The following is a 13,328-nucleotide window of genomic DNA, read 5'->3' as shown; positions in this document are numbered from 1 at the left end:
ATATTGCTTCACAGAAAACAAATGTCATTTAAACCTGATTTAGTGACTCTGCTCCATTTACATACTGGCGCGGCAGGCGGTGCGCATGGTGGGCGGGGTTTGGACTCCGCTCTGATTCCCTGTTTCAAGATGAATCATGTTGTAAACTGACTGAACCTGCTGAATAACATCCGGTTAGCAGGAGGTTAGAGGAGGCCGGTTACTGCTCTGATTCATCGTCCTCATGTTAAACCGGAGGAACTCCGCCCCTGTGGCTTCTCACCGGATCGTCCTCCAGCGGACTGCTAGGGAGCGAACCCCCACACCGTGAGCAGTGAAGCGGAGAAGGAAACACTGGCGTCCCGATCCACACTCCATTCCAGTAGATGGCGGTATTGCACATCAGTAAGTTGCCAACCGCCATAAAAAAGAAGAAGAAGAAGAAGAAGAAGAAACTCTAGCCGCTGCTAACCTCCGCTCTGTGGTTAACCCTCGTTGTTCCGGTTTGTTTCTCTGGATTTCAATGTGAACTCTGCCAGAGCTCCAGCGGATTGCGGTTCTTTCTGAGGCCGGATTATCAGCCGCAGAAACCGGATAGAAGCAGTTTGAAGCAGCTGAATCTCTCGATCCCGGATCTTTACTGGATCTATTTACTGGATCTATTTCTGGATCTTTCAGGACGCACCGCGTCTTCAGTCGGCGGGACCGTGAAGGCTCATCGGGCTCTCGGTTCTTGATGCCTCGGAGGCCCCGCGGAGCTGAGACCGCGGAGCCCCGGAGCAGGGCTCGGACACCGGGGAATTAAAGGAGGTATGTCCGCTGTGTGACAGGAGTTCTGCTGGCTCCCGTGTGTGTGTGTGACCGGAGTGTGTGAGGTGTGTGTCCGGTGGATTCGGGATGGTCTGCTCGATGGAAACTAACTGGGAGACCATCAGCTGAAGGTTTCATGCTGGAGAATCTGCTGCTGCTAACCTGTTAGCATTCCATTGTCACCGCTAGCTAGGCTACCATGCTAACTGTAAAAATACAATAATTTGATGTAAAACATGTCAGGTTGAACGCATAAACAGATATTAGTTGTGGATATTTGAACCACATAATTTCATGTAGCATTTATCGGTCCTGAACTTCCGGTTGTTGTTGTTTTTCTGCTAGCATGCTAATGTTAGCATGCTAGCAGAAAAACCCTAGCTTAGCCCTAGCTTCCCTCAAAATGTCTCCGGTGGCCGTCATTGTTCCTGTGGGGAGCCGGAGGCCGAGGGGCGGCTCACGGAGGAGACGCGGCCCGCTTCGGACGCGTTTCTGTTTTCATAATTAATTAAACGGTTGTTACTAATAACATTAATGTGTCGCGTTCACGGTGGCAGTGGGGTTGGTGGTTTAAAATCCGTCCAGAGAGCAGAGCAGAAATGAAATCAGCTTTTATTCTCCGTTATTACGTGGTGAAACAGCCCATGCGAGATACACCCACGATCTGCTGTCTGCCTTCTGTTTCACAGAATAATATTAACCTCTGACCTTTACAGTGAAACTCGTTGAATGATTCCTGGTGAGGCAGCCCAGGTTACCCAGCCGGAAACTAGTTAACAACCTTAGCTGGCCATGGAAACCAGCTAAGGACTACTAACCCGTAGCCATGGAAACCAGCTACGGACCCTTAGCTATGGTTAGATATTCCTGCAGTGCATCTTCTCCCAGCGTTGCCATGGGAACGTTCATATGTTGGAACCTGACAGGTTCTGGTCAGAGTGGATGGTCTCACGATCTGGTTCTGAGGTTTTGTTGGACCTGCTGAAGGCCTGGTTCTGTTCCATTACTGAGCAGGTTCTGATGAGGCTTCAGCGAACACGGGTCAGGAGGTTCTGCTGGAGGTTCTGCTGAGGCCCGTGTCTTCCTGGTTTTACTGCCACACTTTTCCCTGAATATTCATCTAAATAAACAAACCTTCATCTGAAATATTCTGGTTCTGGTTGTGACGAGAAGAACCTCGGTAAGCCGGAGAACTGGTTCTGATCTGTCGGAGCAGTTCTGGTCAGTCTGGGTGTTAATTACAGCTGGACCGGGTCGCAGGGTTGGTTTGTTTTAGCAGAACCAGGAAGACTCTTGGTTTTATTTCCTGCTTCTCAGAGCTACTTCCTGTTTCCTGCTTCCTGCTTCCTGTGGTTCCACTCAGCAGAACTTTGATCTGGTGGACCTGTTTGGCGCTGGCAGTCAAACTGGAAGCAGGTCGGGTTCAGGTCCGCTCACGTGACTCAGGTGAGTCAGCTGTAGGTGTGATCGGGCGGCGCCGGTTCTGCTGTTGGACCGGTTTTAACAGGTCGCTGCTCTGGTCAGAACCTCCCTGAGGAACATAAAGGGGATTGGACTGGACCGACGGGAGAGCCAATCAGATACCTGCAGACAGAGACCATCAAAGATCCTCCAAAAGAGGAGGTCTCACTCCTCCCACTGGTTCTGATCCGACTCAACCTGAAAACATCCTGCAGGGCGGCTTCCAGCTGAGCGCTGACTCACAGGGAGACTCAAGGATCAGGAACTTCCTGAAGGCGGAGCCTCCATTGTTTACTTCCTGTCCTCAGCCTACAGGTGAACAGGCTCACCTGGAGATCAGGTGACCTTCCAGGAACAAGGTGATGTGTTGAAAGGGTTAGGGTTCTCCAGACTGAGTTGATGCTACCAGCTAGCTTAGCTATCGCTGAGAGGTTGAGCAGCTAAAGCTTTTCCTCTGCCTACATCTCCCAGAATGCTGTGCAGTTCTGGATCAGAGTTCTGTGAAATATTCTATCAGACATATTAATTGATAGTGATCGTATGTCTATTGATATATGTATTGTTATTGATTTATTGGTCAGCCCTACTTCCTGTTTGGTTTCTGTCATTTAAGAAAGAAGTTTAGTAAACTGACAGTAAATCTCTTTCCCGCTTTAGACATAATTAACACTTAGATGTAATAAATTAGATTTGTGGGTTTGTTCTCTAACATTCACCTCATATAAAGTCCTAACAGCAGTTTAGTGTGAAATGTTTCTCCAAACCTTTATAAAGTAAATTTATTAGGCTAATAATGTTACACAGTTTGTGTTTTAAATATTTCATTCTCAGTTTATGAGATAAAATAATTCATAACGATGTAACTTAATTTATTCACTCTACTAGATTATCATTAATGGTTGTTATAATAGAATAATCTGCTTTTCTGTTACTAAAAATCATGAATTTAATTTTTTTCCAGTTTATAAATTATTTAATTTAATCCAGTCAGTAAGTTCAGACATCTCATTAACCACAGGTTCTTTAATGTTATTGAATCATTCCCTTAATAAAATATATCTGCCATCAGGATGATTTGTAACATTTTAACAGTGAAATGTTTTGCCCTGAGTTCTGAGCCCTGAGGGACTCCACATGTAAATAGAAACTGGTTCTGGTTGGTGCTGAGCGGGCCCCAGGTGGCTGATGGGAAACGTAGTTTAACACGGACTGTCTCTGTGCGCCAGGGTTCTGTTTGCCGGATTGGGCCGCCGGTTCCGTCTGCCATGAACCCGCTGAACCAGATGAAGAGTGGCCTGGGCGCCAACCCCCACAGGTAGGTCCGATTCTGGTTCCGGTCTGAGCCCAGACCCGGTATAACGTGTCCCGCTCTGGCTGCCATGACAACGCTCTCCGTCTCCACAGCGACGGGTCGTACCCCTACGACCCGTCCAGCTGGCAGCAGCCCCCCAACCAGCCCACCGGGTCCCTGTCGGTGGTCACCACTGTGTGGGGCGTCCCCAACCCGCCCGCCAGCCAGGTATGACATAATCAGGCGTCTGTGACATCACCAGCAGGTATCTGTGACATCACCAGTCCGGTCTGAGCTGTGTTTGTGTCCCCAGGGCCTGGGTGGAGGCGGGATGGGCCCTGGGGCCAGCGCGGCTGGCAGCCCCATGATGCAGGGCTCCGGGGGCCCCGGCATGTCGGGGGGCCCCGGCGCCTACCTGGGCCAGCCGGGCTACGGGGAGCCGGGGAAGGGCTACCTGTACGGACGGACCGGCGGGGGGTACGCCGGGGCTCCGGGGGGCTACTCGGGCAGGTGGGGCCCTCATTGATCGATTGATTGATTGATTTTTGGTTCCAGATCAGCAGTAACCCCCCCCGCTGTGGTTCTGTTGTCCCCAGTTACCCCCCGGCCCCTGGAGGCTCCAGAGGTTCCGAGTTCACCCAGGCTGCTGCTGCCGCCGCCGTGGCCGCCGCCGCCGCCGCCACAGCAACCGCCACCGCCACGGCAACCGTAGCCGCCATCCAGGAGAAACAGAACCAGGAGATGAGCTACGGACAGGTGAGCCGGGCCGAGGCGGCCCCTGCTGGACGCTCCGGGTCACCAGAACCAAAGATACCAAAGCTAAAAAAAACTAAAACATTTTCATTAACTGGAATAAATAAAAACTGTAACTAACTGGAACTTTAATGTCTATAAAACTAAAACACACTGAAATACAGACATGATATTGTTTGTGTTTATGAATCTGTTTTAGTATCTCAAACTGATGTTTACGTCAGCCGTCGGCTACTTACGGCTCCTCCTGGTGATTGCGCTAGGCCGCAAAATGGCGACAGCGAAACTCAAATTAATCAGTTTGGTGAAAATGTAAACATCAGTTTAGTCGACGTAAAAATGATCAAAAAGAACCAAAGAATGAAAAAAAACTAAAACTGAATTACAATTCAAAAGCCAAACCTGTTAAAACCCTGAACAGAACCAGAGCTGGTTCTGCTGGTTCTGAACCCGTTTCCTGTCCGTCTCAGATGGCGGCCCCCGGCTACAGCAGCCAGTTCATGGGCCTGTCTGGCCCCCGCGGCCCCGGCCCCACCAGGGGCCCGCCCTCCATGGGCTCCATGTACGGCCCTGGGCCGGGCCAGCAGAGGGCTCCCCAGCACCCAAGCTACGGCGCCGGCCCCCAGCAGGGACACATGCGGCCCCCGCAGGGCCTGAAGCGGCCCTACGGCTCCGAGGTGAGACTGCATGACGAGCCACCAGGTGGCCGGTTCTGTTGGCTAACTGACCCGGTTCTGTTCCCAGTCGTTCCCAGGAATGCCCCAGCAGTACGGTGTTCCCTCCGGGGTCAGCGTGATGAGCGGCTCCGGTGGAGCCGGACCCACGGGGCCCGGTCCTTACTCTGGACCCAACATGCAGTACCACCCAGGTACTGATCATCCAGATCCATTTTCAGTCGATTTGGACCGAAATGCAGAAGTAAAACCGGCTGGTCTTCCTCCTCAGGTCCAGGCTCCGCCCCCCAGTGTTCTGGCCCCACCCCCTCCTATAAGATGCCCCTCCCACAGTACCCGCCCTCAGGAGGTTCGAACTCCCAGTTCTACAAGGTGAGCTCCGGGATTGATCGTCAGAACCGCCGGACCAGACCGTGTGGCTAACGCTGGGTTCTGTTCAGCAGGACCAGTTCAACGGCCAGACTGGGAACCTGAATGCTCTGCCAGCAGGGGGCGCCGCAGGCGGCTACAACGCCTTCAACCAGCAAGCAGGGGTGAGACGCTTCACACTGACCCAAACCGTTCTGGTTCTGGTTTTGGTTCTGGTTCTGGACGTTTTTAGTAAAACAGCTGAAAATGAATCAGTGAATCTCTGAGTTATAAATCTAACTCAGGACTTTAACGTCTTTATTTTAATTAATTGGTTTAATTGATTTTAACACTTTAAAATATTAACATTCATTTATATTTATTTTAGGGTTAGGGTTAGAGCGGGAACCTTTTGTATTTGTGCGTCTCTGGTACGCCGTATTTCTGACGCAGAGCTTCCAGCTGGCGGTCCAACGACTTTATGTTTTAAAAAACATTAAAGTTTGACAGGAAATAGGAAAATATGTTTGATGGAAGACATTATTGATAAGAGACGTACACACAAAAACGACAAACACAATAAAATACCACTAAAATAATTTACATTTTATACATTTCAGTTAAATCCTAATTATTTAGTCAGCCAGTTGATCTTCAAACTGTTTGATTTAAAGACTTTCTTTATTAGAATAGAATAGAATAGAAGTACTTTATTCATCCCAGCAGGGAAATTACTTCGCAGTTACAGCAGCATAGAGACAAGACACAATAACAACTACCACTGAGTAGTAGTTGTAGATAAAATAAATAAGAATAAAATATAACATGCTGTCAATATAAAAAGCAGCTTAGAGCAGTCCTTGCAAAGATTCAAAATGCAGATACAGTATGTATCTGTAAATATATGTACAGCAGTGTGCCACAGTGCAGTTGTGCAAATTGGACTGATTAGTGCAGAACAATGATTTAGCTTTTATTGTACAGTGAGATGGCATGTGGCAGGAAGGATTTCCTGTATCTGTCCCTACGACAGCGGAGCTGGAGCAGCCTATGTGAGACGGTGCTCCGCTGTCTGTCCACTATGTGGTGGAGAGGCTGCTGTTTATTGTCCATAATAGACAGAACCTTCTTCAGTGTCCTCCTCTCCACCACAGTTTCCAGGGACTCCAGCCTTAGTCCCAGTACAGAGCCAGCTTTCCTGATGATTTTGTCTAGTCTATTAGAGTCGCTGGCTCTGATGCTGCTTCCCCAACACACAGCAGCAAAGAAGATGGCACCGGCAACAACACTGTGATAAAAGGTCTCCAACATCTTGCTGCACACATTGAAGGATCTCAGCTTCCTTAAAAAATAGAGTCTGCTCATCCCCTTCCTGCACACAGCGTCAGTGTTAGATGCCCAGTCCAGTCTGTTGCCGATTACAACTCCCAGGTATTTGTAATCCTCCACCTCCTCCACCACTTCCCCTTTGACCTTTAGTGGCCGTGAAGGTATCTTCTTCCTTCTGAAGTCAGTCACCATCTCTCTGGTCTTACTAATGTTGAGCCTCAGGTGATTCTGGTCAGACCACTCCACAAAGCCGTCCACCAGTGTCCTGTACTCCCCCTCCCCTCCATCCCCTATACACCCGACAACCGCTGAGTCATCAGAAAACTTCTGTAGGTGACATGACTCAGAGTTGTACTGGAAATCAGTGGTGTACAGGGTGAAGAGAAAGGGAGAAAGCACAGTTCCCTGTGGAGCTCCTACATCACTGACCACCACACCAGACAGGGCACTGCCCAGACGGACAAACTGTAGCCTGCCTGTCAAGTAGTCAGTCACCCAGGAGATCACTGAGTCGTTGACACCCATCCTCCGCAGCTTCTCACCCAGCAGCAGAGGCTGGATGGTGTTGAAGGCACTGGAGAATATCCAATTTATGCAAAATCAACAGATTCACACAAAAAACCTGTTGAAGTGATGCTAACTCCCACCTGCAGGGGGCAGCGCTCCTGACAGTCTGTGATCGATGTGGAGAGACAGGGCCGGCCTAAGGCATAAGCAAACTAAGCAGCCGCTTAGGCCCCCAGGGCCACTAGGGGGCCCCTCAGTGGAGCTGATTTTTAAATTTTTTTATTTGGTAATAATTTCTGTCTTTATAATATTAAAAACACACAATTTCACTATGAAGTGTTTTGTTTTTACAATAATATATATTTGATAATCTATGTAGAAATCATTATTTTATTGATAAAAAGAAAAACATAAATTGCTCTTGGGGCCCCTGGTGGCCGCAGTAGGTACCGCACGCTGTGCAGTCCAAAGGTCAGAAGGTCAGAAGTTAAGTTAACAAAACTATGTCTCAGAAAAGGACTGAACCTCCAGGGAGGGAGAAAAGAAAGAGGAAGAATAGAAAAAGCCAAGATAAAGGTTTGTTTTAATGAGCCTTTCTAATGTAATGTAAAGTAAAAGATTAGTAAAGCTGCTAACTTGATAGCGACCCGGACCGGACCGGTCCAGTTCAGCAGCCAAACATTTATGCTGGAGTCTTTGTGTGAAACTGAGTTTAACTTTAAATGAGTTGATTCTCATGGTGGCTCTGAATATTTCTGAGCTATTTTGGCTTCAAACCGTGTTTGATAAAGTTTAACAAGAATAATTAAAACTTGTCAATGTTTGACATTGTTAGCTAAATGTTTGTCCGTCAGGCTACAAGCTGCTACATGATGAGCTGCTCTATGTTGTTTGCTGCTGAGCAAAATCATTTAGTGGCTAAAAACATTATTTTTTACATCAACTTATAAGTTATGAGAAACTTCTGTTAAAATAATTTGCAGGCTCAGAATCAGACCGGTACCGGTCCACTTTCTCAGGAGAGAAAAACTCACCTGGTATAAATTAAATTTTAGATATTGGAGTAACGCTTAAGAGAAATTAATTTAATCAAAGAACGTCATGAATGTGTGTAGAGCTGCACCGATTGCAGTTTTCTGGCCGATCCCTGGTTACCGATCTTTAAAAGCCTGACCTGCTGATTTTGGCTGATATGAATTTATTTTGTCTGAAATGTTGCTAAATGTAGCAAGAAAGTCTCTGAGTTGGTAACAGTGAATATTATTGACTGTAAACGTTCAGACCTGATGGGTCGGTCAGTCAAACGTCTCACTGCAGAGCAGAAGAGGACAGAGATGATTTATAAACCTTTGCTGATGAAGTTAAGATCAGCTTCACATGTAAGTATCAGCTGATCACGATGCCCCAAAATGAAGGAAATCGGCTCCCAGAAATCAACTGGTGGATAAATCAGTTGGTCAATAAATGAATCTTATTAAACATGTTTATAATGTAAACAGCTAGAGATGCAATAAGTTTATAGCAGCTGTGTGAATGACCTAATGATCGGACTGCTGATTGCAGCCGGTCTACTTTGTTAGCAGAACTAGAGGGACCCAAAACCACATTTGGCTCGGGGCCCCATGGAGGATTGGACCGGCCCTGTGGAGAGAAGCAAAAACCGAGACATTTACCGCCTTGAATGAGCGCAGAGGACCGAGCAAAACAAATTATCCTTGCTAATATCTCTAAAATTTGGATTAAATTCACAGACACAATCAGCTTGGGCCTGGTTTCCATAACAACAGATTTGATCCGGGCTGAGACAGAACACTAGAGCCGATCCATCCAGTCCGGGTTTTAGAGGAACAGGACTCAACATAAATGAACTGATCCGGTCTAAGTGAACTGTTCTTTCTCCCCAGCCGGGCCGAGGGTTACCCGGTTACCCGTCCTCTCCCGTCCCCGGAAACCCGATGCCGCCCATCACCCCCGGCAGCTCCATGGCTCCACCCTACATGTCGCCCGGCAACACCGACGTGAAGCCAATGGCGTCTTCCTTCCTGCCTGACATCAAGCCCAACATGGCGGCCCTGGCGCCCCCTACAGGTAGACTCACAGATCAGCTGATCGGTCCGTCCTCCAGCCGTCCTGAATGACTGTGATGTCACAGGAAGTGCTCAGATGTGTGACTTCCTGTCTATAGGTAACCCTAGCGACGACCTTCGGCTGACCTTCCCGGTGCGGGACGGCGTGGTTCTGGAGCCGTTCCGTCTGGAGCACAACCTGGCTGTCAGCAACCACGTGTTCCAGCTGCGCGAGTCCGTCTACAAGACGCTCATCATGAGGTAACGGCCCGGTTCTGACCTCGTTCTGACCCGGATCTGGCCAAATTCTGACCCGGTTCTGTCTCCAGGCCCGACCTGGAGCTGCAGTTCAAGTGTTACCACCACGAGGACCGACAGATGAACACCAACTGGCCCGCCTCCGTCCAGGTCCGACCCCGCCGCCGGTTCTGCCGGTCCTGCCCTCCGTCTGGACCCGGCGCTGCAGGTCAAAGGTTAACGCTGCGTCTCCGTCCCTCAGGTCAGCGTCAACGCCACGCCGCTCACCATCAAGCGAGGAGACAACAAGACGTCCCATAAGCCGCTCTACCTGAAGCAGGTCTGCCAGCCGGGAAGGAACACCATCCAGATCACCGTCACCGCCTGCTGCTGCGTAAGATCACCCATCAATAACCCATCGATAACTCGATCGGTTTACAGCCCATCGATAACTCGATGGGTTAAACGTTAATCCTTTCTAAACCACCAGGTAACACCTTGATTTCACTCTGCAGTTACTTTCCATGATGCTACTTCCTGTTAGCACATTTATTACAAACAAGTTAAAAATGACGGAAACGGAAACAAAAATCAATTAGAGAGAGAAAATATTTATAAGTTAATTAAGGTCAAGTGCTTTTTAATATATGGGCCCCTAACGGCCCTCCCTGCGGCCCCTGTGGCCCCCAGTCTAACGGCCCTCTCTGTGGCCCCTGTGGCCCCCAGTCTAACGGCCCTCCCTGCGGCCCCTGTGGCCCCCAGTCTAACGGCCCTCTCTGTGGCCCCTGTGGCCCCTGCGGCCCCCAGTCTAACGGCCCTCCCTGTGGCCCCCAGTCTAACGGCCCTCCCTGTGGCCCCTGCGGCCCCCAGTCTAACGGCCCTCCCTGTGGCCCCTGCGGCCCCCAGTCTAACGGCCCTCTCTGTCCCCAGTCCCACCTGTTCGTCCTCCAGCTGGTCCACCGTCCCACCGTCCGCTCCGTCCTGCAGGGCCTGATGAAGAAGCGGCTGCTGCCCGCCGAGCATTGCGTCACCAAGAGTGAGTCCTCCTTTGTCGCTGGGAGCCTCTGTGTCCTCCTGACCTCTGACCTCTGACCCTGTTCTCTCAGTTAAGAGGAACTTCAGCAGCGGCTCGATTCCCGGGACCCCCGGGTTGAACGGAGAGGACGGCGTGGAGCAGACGGCCATCAAGGTGTCGCTGAAATGTCCCATCACCTTCAGACGGATCCAGCTGCCCGCCAGGGGCCACGACTGCCGACACATACAGGTGAGGGCGGCAGCCAATCAGAGCTCTGGCTGTGCTGTGATGCCATGGCGTGCCCACCCTGCTGCCGTTTGTCTCCGCAGTGCTTCGACCTGGAGTCGTACCTGCAACTCAACTGTGAGAGAGGAACCTGGAGGTGTCCGGTGTGCAAGTAAGGAGCTCGGCCCATCAGAACCCGATCAGAGTTCTGCTGACCCAACCCGACTCGACCTGTCTGTGTTTCAGTAAAACGGCTCTGCTGGAGGGACTGGAAGTGGACCAGTACATGCTGGGAATCCTCATCTACGTCCAGAAGTGAGACCTCTTCTTCTCCGGTCCTGTTTGGTTCCGGTGCCTGGTTTGGTACCAGCAGAACCTAACTCTTCCTCTCTCCTCCTCTTCCTCAGCTCTGACTACGAGGAGATCACCATCGACCCAGTCTGCAGCTGGAAGCCGGTTCCGGTGAAACCCGACATCCACATGAAGGAGGAGTCAGACGGTCCGGTTCTGAAGCGCTGCCGGACGCTCAGCCCGAGTCACATGGTCCTGCCCAGCGTCATGGAGATGATCGCATCACTAGGCCCCGCCCCCTCCTCTTCGTCCTCCATGACCGCGCCTCCCTCCTCCTCTTCCTCGCCGATGCCCTACTCCTCCCTGCCACCAGGAGGCAGCAACACGCCAGACTTCCCCTCAGCAGGTTGGTCACATGACCCCAACTGATCCAGGTTCTGACCCGGTTCTGATCTTTGTCTCTCGTCCTTCAGCTCCGTCCTTCCCCGCTCCATCTGCCGCCTTCTCGGACTTTGCCGGGCCCGGTTCCCCCAGCATTCGGACCTTCACCGCCGGGCCCGGTTCCCCCAGTATTCGGACCTTCACCGCCGGGCCCGGTTCCCCCAGTATTCGGACCTTCTCCTCCCCCGGCCCGCCGCCGCTGTCCTACCAGCCGGATCTGTCCAGCGCCCTGCTGACGCCCGACAAGGCGCCGCCTCACTCGCTGGGCCCGCAGGTACCGCTGCTGGTTCTGTTGGTACCGCTGCTGGTCCGTTAGAACCAGTCGGTGTTCTGGTTCTGACTTCCTGTCCCTCCCTCAGGTGCCGGGCCGTTTGGACTCCGTCTCCCATGGTGCCGCTCTCTCCCAGCAGCAGCAACAGGGTCTCCATGGCAACGGTCAGATGATGCATCGTGGCAACCAGAACCCTCGTCTCCAAGGCGACGGCTCCTTTGGGCTCGGCGGGTCCACAGATGTTCCAGAACCTTCTTTGGATGTGAGTAGAACTGAGTCGGTCCAAAACATTCGAAACCGGAGCTTTCAAAACTCTGCAAAAGGTTTGACTGACCGTGTCGGATCAGAACCAGCTTCAGCTAGCAGTAAATGCAGGGTAGACCAGAACTCTGGTTCTGGTTCTGACCCGCTCTCCGACCCGTTTGTCTGCAGCTGCTTCCAGACCTGACGAACCCGGATGAGCTGCTGTCCTACCTCGGACCTCCGGACCTGCCCAACAACAACGACGACCTGCTGAGTCTGTTCGAGAACAACTGAGGAGTCCAGAACCGGACCGGACTGGAGGAACTGCTCCCTCCCAGACAGAACCGCACAGACTGCAGAACTTTAAACCGTTTGGACCTGGTTCTGTGTGTAACTGAAGTCGTTCTCATTTTACTGGTTTTGTCTCCTGATTGTGGTTCTGACCCGTCAGCCCGGCTGCAGCCGTGGACTGGTTCTGGATCTGAGGCTGGTTCTCGTTCTGACCCAATGAGCTACAGAACCAAAACAGAGCTGAGGTCCAGTTTTGGTTTAACTGTTAACTGGTTCTGGTACCGTGGACCCGCTCAGAACCAGCGCCTGCTGGGCCAGAGGAACCAGTGGCTGCTCTCAACCAATCAGAGACTCTTCCAGACCAAGCCCCGCCCTCTGAGCTGATTGGCTGGCCCGCTGTTGTGACTTCTGTGTGTTGCCGGGGCAACAACTGTGATCCAGTAACATTAACATAAAGAGTCTTGAGACGAGTTCATAACCTGTAATTTAATAAACGCTGGAAAGACTCGAGTCTGCCGAGTGTTTCTGTCTGCAGGTCAAAGGTCACCAAAGCTCTGGGGTTCCCTTTGGGTGTATCGGGTGTAACCATGGCAACACAGAACAACCAGCAGGACCGGCAGGAACAAGGTGACTGGTCCTGGTCCGGTCTGCTCCAGGGTCTGGTTTGGGTCCAGGTCTGGTTCAGGTCCGGGTCCGGTCCGGTTTTCATAAGATCTCCAAAAGAGTTCAGATCATCTTTTCTAAAATGACTCCAGTCAGAGGCGTTTTCAGGTGTGCTGTAACACAGACTGCTGCAGGAGAGCCTTCTGCCATCAAGAGGTTTTGTTCCTCTGGGATTAATTATTTTAATTTGAAAGGAAATATTATATAATGCATATCATGTTGTTAGTTACTGCAGTTGGATCATGTTTTAGTTCCAGTCAGGATTATGTTAGAATTATGGATTAAAAACCCTAATTTGAATCCTTTAACTGAGCCGTTCTGGACCTCGCTGCAGGACGTCAGAACCTGAGCAGGTTTGATCACTGGGAGGACTGGGAGGAGAATCGTTTCCAATCAGAGAAAATGGCTTTTCCTCTTTCCAAGTTACGAAGTT

General features: G+C 50.8%; 1 protein-coding gene across 2 annotated transcripts; it reads left to right on the top strand.

Annotated features, from left to right (window-relative positions):
- The first annotated feature begins 423 nt into the window (after positions 1-423).
- On the top strand, positions 424-12,742 carry LOC114144798 (zinc finger MIZ domain-containing protein 2-like). Of its 2 annotated transcripts, none has more exons than XM_028017983.1 (21): positions 424-789; positions 3,477-3,565; positions 3,655-3,769; positions 3,855-4,051; positions 4,138-4,297; positions 4,765-4,971; positions 5,039-5,162; positions 5,240-5,340; positions 5,412-5,501; positions 9,057-9,240; positions 9,338-9,479; positions 9,548-9,626; positions 9,718-9,849; positions 10,386-10,491; positions 10,562-10,719; positions 10,800-10,867; positions 10,942-11,010; positions 11,103-11,392; positions 11,460-11,701; positions 11,787-11,960; positions 12,131-12,742. In XM_028017983.1, exons 2-21 carry the CDS (start codon positions 3,516-3,518, stop codon positions 12,233-12,235), a joined length of 2,793 nt encoding a protein of 930 aa, XP_027873784.1. In that variant the 5' UTR covers positions 424-789; positions 3,477-3,515; the 3' UTR covers positions 12,236-12,742. The 2 variants fall into 2 exon arrangements, with proteins under 2 accessions (XP_027873784.1, XP_027873783.1); XM_028017982.1 differs by having other exon boundaries at positions 5,409-5,501.
- Positions 12,743-13,328: the final 586 nt, after the last annotated feature.

Source organism: Xiphophorus couchianus, chromosome 5 (genome assembly GCF_001444195.1).
Source record: "Xiphophorus couchianus chromosome 5, X_couchianus-1.0, whole genome shotgun sequence".
Lineage (NCBI taxonomy): Eukaryota > Metazoa > Chordata > Actinopteri > Cyprinodontiformes > Poeciliidae > Xiphophorus > Xiphophorus couchianus.
This window is presented reverse-complemented; position numbering and strand designations above follow the sequence as displayed.